This window comes from Propithecus coquereli, unplaced genomic scaffold (genome assembly GCF_000956105.1).
Source record: "Propithecus coquereli isolate 6110/MARCELLA unplaced genomic scaffold, Pcoq_1.0 Scaffold30, whole genome shotgun sequence".
In the NCBI taxonomy this organism is placed as follows: Eukaryota; Metazoa; Chordata; class Mammalia; order Primates; family Indriidae; genus Propithecus; species Propithecus coquereli.
Window position 1 is genome coordinate 6,140,582 of NW_012148619.1, and position 13,465 is coordinate 6,154,046.

General features: G+C 35.6%; 1 protein-coding gene across 1 annotated transcript in view; it reads left to right on the forward strand.

Moving 5' to 3' along the window:
• Positions 1 to 13,465, forward strand: part of DCDC5 (doublecortin domain containing 5) — a 157,259-nt gene that overhangs the window by 134,452 nt on the left and 9,342 nt on the right. The window contains exons 14-17 of the mRNA XM_012649549.1: positions 526 to 678; positions 1,404 to 1,505; positions 7,098 to 7,234; positions 8,487 to 8,657. Of these exons, the coding sequence (XP_012505003.1) occupies positions 526 to 678; positions 1,404 to 1,505; positions 7,098 to 7,234; positions 8,487 to 8,657 (563 nt within the window). The remainder of the gene's footprint in view (positions 1 to 525; positions 679 to 1,403; positions 1,506 to 7,097; positions 7,235 to 8,486; positions 8,658 to 13,465) is intronic.

Consider the following 13,465-nt stretch of genomic DNA (forward strand, 5'->3'; position numbering starts at 1 on the left):
ATTTCTGTTCAATAATAAAAATAATATCTAGCTTTTATTGGATGCTTACCAAAGTAAATAGGCTGAACAATATTTCTTTGAAGCACTTTACTTTTTTTCTTTTAATCTTCCCAATAGCAGAATGAGATAGATATTATTATTCATTAAAAATATAAGGATACTGAGGTACCTTATCCTTGGCTTTAGTCGATTCCTATATTCCTGTTCCCCTTTACTTGCTTTTTTTAACTTTTTATTTTTCCCATTTCAGAGTAGATATTTTGGTAAGCCATGTCAAATTTCTTTCAGTTCTAGGTGATGTGTAAGAAAGGAATGAAAACACATTTTCAATCACATTAGTTTAAATTCTTTGATTGCATATTAAGTTTCTGACCAAATTTATGTATTGATCTCTGGTTTTGGTAATGCTTCTTTAAATCATGTTATTAATGAAGAATGAAATATATTGACTAAACAAATGAATTCAGAAAGCAAATTTATTCTTTATTCATTGAACAATGGTAGACATGTTATTTTTTCCCCCAGAAAAACTGAGAATGAACATGAAAAACAAATTATTTCCAAAGTCTGTGACATCTGATAGTTTGGATGGTATTGATGAGTCTGTGCTTGCCCTCATCCTTAGAAATCCTATTGCCATCTGGGTATCTTGTGGTGAACCATTTCTACCTCCAAATGGTAAGTTTTTTGTTTTTGCTTTCTTTCAAATAAGTATATGAGGGGAGAGAGAAATAGATTTTATGTCATCATAAGAAAATGAATTAAATGTGTATAATGTCAACATAATAACATCCCATTTATGCAAAGAACAGGAGGACCATCAATTAATATGTGCACAAGGATAGCTATATTCCCATATTTGCACAATTGTCTGTTTTTTTCTTACTGGAATGGAGCATTCTGCATGGAAAAATGTCTAATTTAGTTGATAAAGAGATCCTTGGTCTGTAAGACTGAGAATAATGGTATGCATTAGAAAATAACAAATGAGTTTAATTCACACTGAGGACGACCTGTCTGCACATTTTCATTTTTAAGAATTGCACCCTTTAGGCAGTAGGTGGATGTTTAAAAAATGAATGGTTCCAAGCCAGGCTTTCATCACCTCCAAATAGTTTGTGGAAGTAGAAAATGAAATATGGCTATTGCATATGGTAAATCTATATAATAAAACAGCATCGTTCTTCTTCTTTTTTCCCCCTCTCCATTCCATAAAGAAATGCCTTAAGCCCTGTCATCTTTCAAATGAGGTTTCTTTTAATGACCCTTACCTTTTAATTACTTGTTTCTAATTGAATTTATTTCTTGAAGCAGAAAGTTCTTTATAAATTATTGGTGTACATGATAAATTACTGTTGATAAAATAATGAAAGACAAAATATCATGTATTATTATTATTCTAGCTTTTCAGGAAGCAGAAAAATTAGAGAAGCAGAACTGGCTAAAAAAGGATAAAATTTTGGCTGATCTGGATACCATGAAACACAAAATGAGACAGTTAAAAGGTCAGTATGAACTAGACAAAGCATCACTATGTTTAATTCAAAATGTAACTTCACATTGCTGATGGTTATTTTCTAACATTATATACCAGGTGTTTAACCAATGAGTACTATATAAATATTATGTTACATAAATCAGTTGAGTAAAGTCTAAAACTTAATATCTTTTTTGTACTAATTTTATATGTGTAATTTTATATTAAAATTAATACCACATGGCTTATGTATACATTAAAAAAATTAGGAGTGTGTCTGGGCCAGATAACCCATCCTGTTGCTTTAGAAATAATCCCTGAAGTGACATTTTATGAATTAGTCTTTAAACAAAACTTGCCATTCCTTTGGTATACTAGGGAAGAAATTTTGTTTTTGTTTTTTGTTTTTTTTTTTAAATAATCTAAATGAGGAAGTACTAAAATCTTTAAAAGCCAATGTCAGTAACTTAAATGACTCCTCCTTTTTATGCAGGGTAAAATATGCCAAAGTGATCAGTTGGTGTCCTCTTCTTCTATTCTCTTTATCATAGAATCTTGGGTTCCTGACCTTTATACTATTCCCAGCACTTGAGATACAAATGTTTCTTTGGGGAAAAACAATATACTATGGACTTTAGTCTAGGACAGAACACATTTCAAGCTCTGTAATTGCCATAGCAGAATTTCAGCTCCTGAGTATGTACACTATCTTGTGTCAAACGCACATGAATCTTGCTTCAATAAACAGCACAACTTGTCCTAGATGCACTAGACAGAACTCTGGTTTGAAATGACTATTGTCCAGTTCTTACAAAAAGAAAGGTTGGGTGTAAGTGAAAAGCTCCTCTTACTCCTACTAACCTCTACTACTCCTATTACTAGACATTTTCACTTGAATATCCCATGGACATGTCCAAAAGTAAAGCTATCATATTATCCCCACACCAATGCCTCCTTTGCTTCCTCTAGTAGTGGATTCTACCACTGTCCACCCGGGTGTTCCATCTCAGTAACCTGTGAGTTATTCTTGGTATCTCCCTCTCTCTCACCTTTCCCAAGCAAATATTCAGTAAGTCTTGTTACTTTGAATCTGTCAAGTTAATCTCAAATGAATTCCAACCCTCTCAGTCCCTACTGTTATCTTCCAAGTTCAAGCTAACGTCATCTATTTCTTGCATTAGTGTAACAGTTTTCTAACCGGTCTTCGTGCTTCTAGTCGTGACAGTAGTTTCGCTTCTATGAATAGTGGTGACATTCTGGAGTTAAAGTGATTATACAGAAATGCAAAGGTGTTATGGTACTCTAGGCATAAAACTTTTCAAGGCTCCCTATTATCTTTAGGATGAAGTTGAAACTCTTTAATGTGACTCTTTGGAAAAACTCAAACATTTTTTCCTTAGCTCTCACATCACAACAATCATCAACACAGAAGGCTTCTGTGACCCAATGTGGGGAAGTGTTTCTCCCCCATCACCAAGTGAGCAATCATTTCTGCAGTGGACACCAACTGGGTGTCCTCCCATTCAATCCCAACACTGTGGAGACAGTGTCAGATCCCACAAGTTGGTCACTCAGTCCCCAAAACTACCTCCCTTCAGACACCAGTCACAAGTCCAGGCCTCTGGAACTTCTGGCCAACCTGCTTTAAGTTGGGGTTCCCACAACCCTGTCTTTAGATTCCATTAGTTTGCTGAAACAGCTCACAGAACACAAAGAAACATGTTTACCAGTTTATTATAGAGTATACATATGAAGAGATGCAGAGGGTAGGGTATAAGGAAAGGAGCTTCCATGTCCTCCCAGGGCATGCCACTCTCCAGGAACCACCTGTGTTTTGCTATCCGAAGCTCTCCTAACCCATTCATCTTGGGTTTTTATGGACACTTCATGACATCAGCATTTCTTCTCCCAGGGGATGGTGCAGGACCCTCTCTGCAGTGAGAGTCTTACGACTTTCAGAAAGGGGTTTGGGAGTGGGGAGGAAGGTTAGAGTCCTGCCTTGGGACAGGTGAAAGGAAAGCAGGAGAAGGTCAGAGAGATCCTGTTTCCTGAGGGCTAACACACCCAACATTATAACAAAAGACTGTAACAAGGGCTATGGGAGTTAGGAATCAAGAAACCATGGACGAAAAACACACAGTGGCCCTTTATGATCTTGTTCTCTTTTAAATTCCCCTTTCTCCTTGCCCACTGATCTCCATACATTTTAACTTTCTTTTAGTCCCTCAGACATACTATAGACTTTCTTAACTCTGAGCTTTTGGTATAATTCAGTTTCCTCTGCGCCAAAGTCTTCTATCTCCTGTCCTCTTGGGTTGCTCCTATTTGTTTTCTGTTTTTTAGGTTACTTGTTGCTTCTTCCCAGAAGTTTCCTCAACATTCCAAGCCTGGGATAATGTGGTTTATCACACCCTGACCATCCCCTCTGATAGTCCTCATCACATTAGTCTAATTACCTGTTTATGTGACTATCTTTCCTATGTTAGATTATAAATTCTGTACTCTTCTAATTTGTTCTCTGAATAGTTGTAGAATGAATTAAAGAATGAATGAAATTTCGACCATTCACTCCAGTGAGTTTTCTAAGCTCTATTCCTGTATCAAATTAAATCAATAGAAAGCAACATACTGAAAATAGCAGCTGGCAGAGCTGCCTTTACTGAATTCAGATTTTATATCATGTCTTCAGCTTTTATTACAGTTAAGTATTGAAAAGGCATTTAAAGTTCATTTGGCATCATCTATAATATCATCGTTAAAAGCAGTCTATATTTGGCCAGTTGACGTCCATTACAGAGGGATCCGTTGATGTAGTTACTCTCAGAATTTAGTGCTAGGATAAATCTTGTCTCTACTGACAAACTGGTATGTTTTTTGCTATTAAATATAAATTCAACACATGCTTATAAAATACTTACTATGAGGAAGGCCTTTTTCTACCTGTTGGGATTATTAGAACAAATAAGAATGTCTTAGCCCATTAACTGCAATACCTATAAGACTGTGAGTTTCCTGAGGGTTGTATAAAATGGGAGATATGGGAGGTATGAACAGTTGCTGAGTCAACTATTTTGTATTTTTGTAGCCATTGGTAAATGCAATAAGTGTTTATCGAGCATATACTATGCACAAAACACTGTGCTGAACTGATTGTACATTTCATTTGTAAGCATGAACAATGCTAATATTAATCGTAATACTAGTAATTACTTTGTAGAGTTTTTATGATTAAGTAACCAATGTTAAATATTTACTACATGGTTAACAGATAATAAATACTCAATAAATATTGGTATAGGAATGCCTGAGAAGGCAACCCATTTTCCCACTTGAGGTTATAAAACTGATAAATAAAACTCAGGAATGGCAGATCAGGTTAAGTATCACCTTAGTCACATATAAAGGCAATGCCGAAGCATTTAATTTAGTGTGAAAACTAAATAAATCTGCAATCAAAAGCCCAAATTGGGTGGACATACCCTTCCAGACACAGGGGATGCTGAACAAAGGTGGGCCTTCCAGTAAGGCAGGGGAATGGAGAGAGCTATCTAGCATGAAAGAACAGCAAAGCACTCATGTTCTCTAGCATCTGAGAGAAAAAAATGGTAAAAATGGTCAAGAATTCTCAGCTTATTTTTCCCAATTTCCAATCAGAAAAACCATCTGCAATATCAGTGGCTCTCCATTCACTTGAATTGGAACAAGAAGAGTAGGGAAGAAGTATGCCCCATTAATAGTTAGCTATTATCATTACTATCCCCTGACCTCATGTGAAATAAAATAGGATATATGGAAAAATGTAATAAGAAAATAAAAATAAATTATTCAGTATGTTATTGCTTGGTTGCAATTTATGTTATTCTTACCTACATAAATAATAGTTTATTACAAAAACCTTTCCCCAAACTAAAACCTTTTGTGATGACATTATGTCTCTTTATGAAAATTATAGTGCAAATGCATTCATTTTCTCAAGACCATTAGAAGCAAGTTGACAAAAACCAAATCATGCATAATGATCTTTTTTCCTATTTTCTATACTCAATCCCCAGCTCTCAACAGTATAAATGATAAACTATTGCTGAACTGTCTTTATCTGAACAAAATTTTAGTGTTCAAAATGCATTATAAATAAAATATTTGTTGAAATATTATTTATAAAAGTTTATGTGTCATAAATTAATGTTATCTGCCCTCTATAAATAGAGCTGTAGATAAACTATTTAGTATAAATTCGTATTATGTATTTGTGAGGTACCACTGTGGTCTTCTCCAAAACTAATGACATTGTCACTGTAACTCATTGACTGATTCAATTATGCTTTTTCCACATCCATAAATTGCATATGAATCCTTATTAGCTACATAGAGTTCTGGTTTCTCTGAAAAGTCATTGCTACCATTTATTTTTATTGCTGGATCTATTTCCATAAACTTAAGCTACAAGAGCACAAATGCTTTATCCTCTGCAAGTATTGAATTATTTTCCAAGAGTTTTGTTTGTAGCCATAGTCTGAAAATCTGCCCATTAAGAGTATGTTGGCAACAAAATTGAGACTCAACTTCATTTTAGTAGTTTTATTATTTTATCAACCTAAGTGTTTACTTTTTCAAAGAAGCCTTCTCTGATGCCTCAGATTAGGTTAACAACTTCTGTTAGAAGCTGTTATAGACCCTATACTTCCATGGTGCAGCATAATTGCAATCAACTATTGGTGTAATCATTTCCTTGACATCTGCCTTCCCCTCCAAATTTGAGACAATGTTTGTACTTGCATTATCCAGCACAATGCCTGACCCATAGTTATTTGCTCAAGATAGATTTCTGGAAAGAATACATAAGAGAAAGCATTGTTTTTACTTAAGAAATTTAGAGGTCAGTATGAAACTCAGAGCTGAGTATATCTTCAACACAGAAAAACAAACAATTTCATAAATGTGACTTTTAAACCCTCTTTTATTAGAATTTTAAGTGGTTTAGTTGAAAGAATGTATAAATTGGAATTACCACACATTAAATTGTGCCTGTGATTCTTTAGAATACAATATTCCAATAAATATTTTCTCTTACCACAGCATCTTAACAGCATAGAGGGCACAGCAGAGGTGTCAGAAACTAATCGTGCTCACAGGGTATTATTAGATAGGAAAAAAGAGGCTCCTGTCTCTTGGGTTAATATTATTTTAGAAATATTTAATCCCCAGGCTGCTAAGCTAATTGTGGGGGAAAGGCTTATTATTAGTGAAGAGAACAAAACATATGTTCCAAGACTGGAAGAGATGATAGGAACTATATAAGGTCATGAATTCTATTTGACTAAATTACTGCTGAACCATATCATGGATGTGAGGCTGGGGCCAGTGTGGAAGTCAGCATGTTATCTTTCTTTGCCATCTGTAGAGTGAGTATGCGTATCCTGACTATTTAAAGCCTCAAGCTCCTATATGAAGAGGTATTGTTAGATATTATTACCTTAGGCATCTTTGCTTTTATGATATATTTAGTATTTTAGCCTATGCTCCTAGGTGGAATGATTTATGCATAGAAAGCCAAACCAATTTATTTGAAATCTGAAAGCCTATCATCAGAAACAAAATTTCTAGAGACTTGTTTCCTCAGGGCGGCGAGTAGCAGCATGTCAGCCGGCCACCATGGTTCCCACCAAGAGCCCTGTGCAGCCAGTGGTGGTTGAAGGAGGCTGGACCAAGCAGACTCAAGAGGAAATTAAACTCATGGAACTTATAAGACATACAGAGGTATGTTCGTTAGGATTCCAAACATTAAAGGCTCTGCCTCTTTTACCAGCATTTAAAAGTACAATATTGAATTTTAAGATTATTCTATTAATACGTTTCTCAGCATCTGATCAGTTATGGCCATATAAGCATATGCCAAACATTGAGTTGGCATTTGGAGAGTAGCTATCTAAAAGACAGCCAGCTCATATGAAAGTCTGCTTTGTTTGAATGGAGACCAGAAATTATGACCTTAGCAAAGAAGAGAAAAAGGCCCAGTGGATATGTACAAAGGTAATTGTAATAAGTGTAGTCAAGTTGAGCCTTATGGCTTCATTGCTCATTACTCCTAAGGGCATGTCTTAATATGTAAAAAGAGCAAGGAGCAAAATACTAATTGTGATGGAGACATTCAGAAGTGAAAAATTCAAAAAATGGTTTCAGTCCAATTGGTTAATCAGTCAGGATTGCGAGATATAAAAAAGTTGAAAAGATAAAGGTCAGCTGTTGAGAGAGGACTGGGGAGAGAGACCAGGGAAAACTTTTTGCTGTGCGAAGTTTTTCATCAAAATGATATGTTCCTATTTAATAGGGTTTCTCAAATTCGTGGAATGTGTTCAATCTAAATCTTAGGCATGTGCCTCAGTCAAGGTTACTGGAAAAAAGAAATTGACATTGCTAGAAATATGACTTCTTGCCAAGCTAAGACGGATAAATCACTGACCAGGGAATGAATGCAAAGCATTGAACTAGGGCATGCTTGAAGTAGGATAAAAAGCTGCCTGGCAGGGATCTGGCAAAGTATAAGAGTGGCTGCTGTATTATAAAAGACAGCAAGTAAGGACTTAAACAACATTCATGTATACTCCCTTAATGTGTTTTTTGGTTAAAGGAAACGATGTTGTGATTCTAATCAAAAACTCATCTGTTAGATGCAGAGAAACCTCTCAGTAGGAGAAACACCATGCAGAAGTCCAGAAACACATCTCTCTTCATTTGTTCACATTATAAATGAAAGTTCAGTGCTTTACCAAAATAAGTGCTTCATTATTGTTATTACTCTAATGGTTGTTATTGCCTGTAGTGTTTCATTAAAGCAAGGGGAATTTGCTGAAGAGTCAGTGAAAAGAGAGGTTAATGCAATTAAAAGTTGCTTCCTAAAATTTTTTCGATATAGTTTAATCACAGGATATTTTTGGCTTTCATCACATTCTTTACACACACTAAACAGACAGTTCTTTAAACATGACATTCTCTGGGCGTTTTTTGACAGGCACACCTTTCTGAAGTCCAAGAACTGCAATCCAAAAGAAATTCTCAAACTGTGTCTACAGCCAAGCAGAGCAGCCTATATAAACAACCCAAGACGAAACGAGTATGGATTTATCTAAATGGAGGCAGACCTGAATACGGCACTTATGCCTGGGGTAGAACTATTTCAGAGGCAAGTCTAGTGTGAAATGAGTGTTCAAATCCCAGCTCTAGCATTTCTAAATTGTTAGGTCAGATAAATTACTTTACTTCACTGAACCTCATTTTCTCATCTATAAAATGGGAATCATACTTTTCTTGCAGGGTTGATCTGATAACTAAATGGGCTTATATGTGTGAAAATGGGAAGTCCAATGCTGTCTAACATATGTATGAATCTGAATACTACACTTGGCAAGCAGAGAGCGATGCCAGCTAAACCCACTCTAGTCAAAGACTGAAATCTAAATTTTAAAAATAACTTTCCTCATCTATTAAAAATCCAGTTTACAAAAGAGTAATTTTTTCACTCATCATGAATTATTTAGTAGATCTGTTGTGCATTAGGAAAACAATAGTAGTCAGTAGAGAAAGCCTATCATATTCCTACTATCCTACAGTTTTAGAACAGGCAGAATTCTTACTTCCCAAAGTTAAAACATTGACTAAGGAAAAGATGAGTAGCGGTTCATTTATTGTTTATAATTTCGGGAATATAATTCCAAAATTTGACATTCTGTCCTAATCTTTAAATGAAAATTTTAGGCACATATTAAATAAATTTTGATAGTTTTTTTTTAAGTCTCATCTGTGGCAGTCATATCTTAAATAGTAATTTGTATTTTTTATTTTGTGAAATGATTTCATGAATTTTTCTGGGACAAGAGAAAGTCACATAAAGATGAGATGTTGCTGAGGGGTGGTGGAAAGGCAAGATGGTGAAATAGACAGCCTGGAGAAGTTCATGGAAGCTGGTGAGAGCACCTAGAGTAGCAGGGCCATCTCAGATGAGTTCTGCCCCTGCAGACTTGTCCAGTTTCAAAGTGTAAGGGAAGACCACTTTTCTTAGGTAGGAAGTTCTAATAAGAATGGTGAGAGCAATTGCATCTCAGACGTTGACAACCAATTTGCTATACTTGAGAAATGAAAGATAAAAATGCAGAAAATGTATACTTGAAACTAGGAATACAAGTAAAGGACCTTCATACACCTGGGAGAAAGAATGGAAAATGATTTTTTAGAAAGAAGTGAAAGTTTTTCGGAAGAGAACTTCCTAGAAAAAGCACTGTAACAAAGTTGGAATGTTTTTTTCCCCTGTAGTTTCTTTAGAAAATCACAGAGTTCATGTTATAGATGCCAAGTTTTAAAATACACTTAACCATTGCTGCTAGAACTAATAAAATAGTGAGAGAATATGAAATGATTAACAGGTAAAGGGTATGAAAGGGACAATGGGAAAAGACAGCCTATCAGATTCAGGATAGCAAAAAAACTTACAATGATTTTTACAAAGATTACGTATATCTGTATCCAGTCGGTGGATGATTTTTTGATTTATGTGACTTTCAGTGTAGCATATAAAAGGCATTCCGTAACTATTATTCCACGATCATATAATTTTTATGAACTTTATGTAAGAAGGGCACTGTGCTATATGCTGTGAAGTATTATTCTAATTCATGTCTATGAAAATATTTTTGTAAACTTAATAGTGCTATATAATTGACAGGTTAACATCAATAGTAGTAGTAGCAGTACAAGGAATGAAGTAACATATGGTCTGTGCTCTCATTAAATTAATATTTCGAATTGGCAAAGCTTTAAAAAATATATGCAAGGTTTACTTGGGTATGTATGTTGGTGGAAGTACAACTCTCTGGAGGAAAATTTGGCTATATGAATCATAAGAAAATGCACTTCTAGAACTTTTTCCCAAGGATATTTTTATGAACATATGCAAATATTGTTTGTTAAGAATATTTATCACAGGGCTATTTAAAACAGAGCCAGATTAGAAATAACTTAAAAACTCACCAATAAGGAATTGGTTAAATGAATTATAGCACATAGGATGGAATATTATTATATAATTCAATTAAAATCACCTTTTAGAAAGAATAATGACAATAAAGATGTTTAAGATGTACTATGTGAAAGAAGCATAATATAAACCGTATGGAATTAAAGTCTATACACATGCATATACACATATAGAAGAAAGACTGGAAGGATTTTATTGTTGTATGAATTTTTAGACAGTCATATTATGGGTGACCTTTATTTTTTCTTCCTTGTGTGTTTTTCTATATGTTCTATATAACATTTTTATGACAAATTCACAGTTTCTTTGTAAGGAAAATATATATCATAAGGAAGCTGCCATTCCTCTGAGAGAAGTACTAACAGAATGTGATAAAGGTCAAATCAGTGGTGCAGGCAGGAAGTTCAATCGGAGTTCAGAGCAGGGGAACGCTGTGCCCATCTAGGGTGAGGGACAAGGCTTTACAGAATAATCAGTCAGCAACTCCGATGGTACTTGAGAAATGGGTAAGATTCAACATCTTAGGCAGAACAAACATTAACAAGTATGGGGGGCACCACACACAGAGGTATGGGTGTTAAGAGTTCATAAAGCATATTAAATAGAAGCTCGTTGGAGAGAGAAATAGAGAGAGAGATGACTGGAGAGATTGTTTAAAAGTACATATATTAGTTTGCTCAGTCTGCCATAACTAGATACTACAGATTGGGTATTAAAAAACAGAAACAACAGAAATTATTTTTTTTTTTTCACAGGTCTGGAGGCTGAATGTCCAAGATCAAGGTGTCAGCAGGGTTGTATTCTGGTGAGGCTCCCTTTCTGGCTTGCTGACAGCCACCTTCTCATTGTGTCCACACATGGCCTTTCTTCTGTGTATGGGCCAAGAGAGAAAGAGCTCTGGTGTCTCGTCTCATGAAGATACCAGTCCTACTGGAATAGGGCCCCACCCTCATGACCTCATTTAACCTTAATGGCCTCCTTAAATGCCCTATCTTCAAATGCAGTCACAGTGGGGGTTAGGGCTTCAACATGATTTTTGAGGGGATGTAATTCAGTCCATAACACTATCCCAGACTAAAGCGCTTAAACCTTTACTTGTCTCTGAATAAAGAAATGGCATAGTGAAACAGCGTTTTATAGAGATTAATATAGCCTCAGTGTGTAGAAAGACACTTAGAGAATGTTTAGAAAAATTTCTGCATATTATTAATATTTCTTTCTTTGCTTTATAAAAAAAAAGTTCTTTCTAACCTCTTCGTTTTCCTTTTCCATCCTGTATATTTTTGTCTTTAGGGGCCTGTATGAGATTCTTTGTGATCAGCTAGACATGTATCCTTTCAGGCTGCCAGGCTGTAAAGAATACCTCTGGAGAAGGGACTGTGTGTCTGAAACAAATAGGCAGCGGGAAGGGTAGGGTTCAGATTTCACTGGGGGAGTCTGGCTAATGACACTGATTCCAAAGAAGCTCTGAGTTTCAATGGTTAGTACTTTTACTGGAAGAATGAGAAACAGAGCACATTTCAAAGTGCTTCACTCTACCTTCTATAATGAAACCCCCAGATGGTATTTGAATCCCATCCAACGCAGACTTTCTCTCAACTGCTTTCACTGCTGTGGCTATTCTGGATGATTTAACCATGTCCTTCCCACCCACTCTTTGAACATGGCTAGGGCTACTCTCATCTCCAACTGGTGTCGGCTCATCAGTCATCAATGCACCAAGGCAGCTCTCTCTCCAGGGTTAGTGGCTCTTTCTTCAGGACCAACATCTTTCTCTGATTTATGATTGCCTGAGCCCCTCCTATGTTCCTGAAGCGTTTGTCTTCCTCCGATCCTGCAATATCTTTCTGATTCTACAGAGTCTCAAAGTCAGTGTGTTCTTTCTCAGCCCAGGAACAGTTCTGAATGCATGAGCAGAGACTGAAAGAATGAGAAACAGGTCCTTTTGATCTGGATAGGCAAGTACCTCATGCCTACAGGGAGCAGGCAATAGCTCTGCAATGCCCTTGTGCCCCACCCTGAAGAGGCCTGGTCTATAAAAACTAGACTCACAAAATAGATTGTGGGTAAGGAATTATTTATAGAACATTGTTCCTTTATCATGAACTTTTGTTATTGCAAAAATTACAAACATTTAATTTATTATTACCCACTTTAAAAAGGATACTTGAATAAATTTAGTTAGATTTGAAAAACAATATAAAGGTCATAAGCTGACTAGATATTTTAGAACTTAATTATACTGAAAATGCCTTATTTTCAAATTTACTTTTTAAAGATTTTTATAAATTCATTGATTTTGTCTCATGTAAGTAGGTCTTAGTAAAAACCAAGTGAAATAACCATAATTTAATTCATATTTTACCTTTCATGTATTTTTTTTAAATTATGTTTATTTTTCTTATTATACATGGAAAACATAATCTTTGTAGAATAGTGATATTTTAGTGGTAAAGTAAGGAAGAATATAATAAATTCCTCCTTGTGGATCTTTTCAAACTATACAAGTTTCTCCCAGATACCTGTCTCTAGGTATTTCCAGGACAGGTCCCCATTGCCCCCAGCCCAAACAAAAACTCAGCTATCATCCCTTTGGTTGCCTTGAAGCAGAAAAAAAATAGTGACTGCTGTGGACTGAATTATGTCCCGAAATTCATATGTTGAAGATTTAAACCCCAGTGTGACTATATTTGGAGATAGGGCTTTTAGGGGATAATTAAGATTAAATGAGGTCATAAGGGTGGGACTCTAATTTGATAGTATTGGTGGCCTTATACAAAGAGGAAGAGAGAGAGAGACCTCTTTCTCTCTCTTGGCCATCTACAAGTTAGGAAGGGAGCCCTCGCCAGGAACTGAGTCAGCTGACACCTTGATCTTGAACTTCTCAGCCTCCAGAACTTTGAGAAATCAGTGTCTGTTGTTTAAGCCATTTACTCTGTGGGATTTGCAGCCCAAGCAAA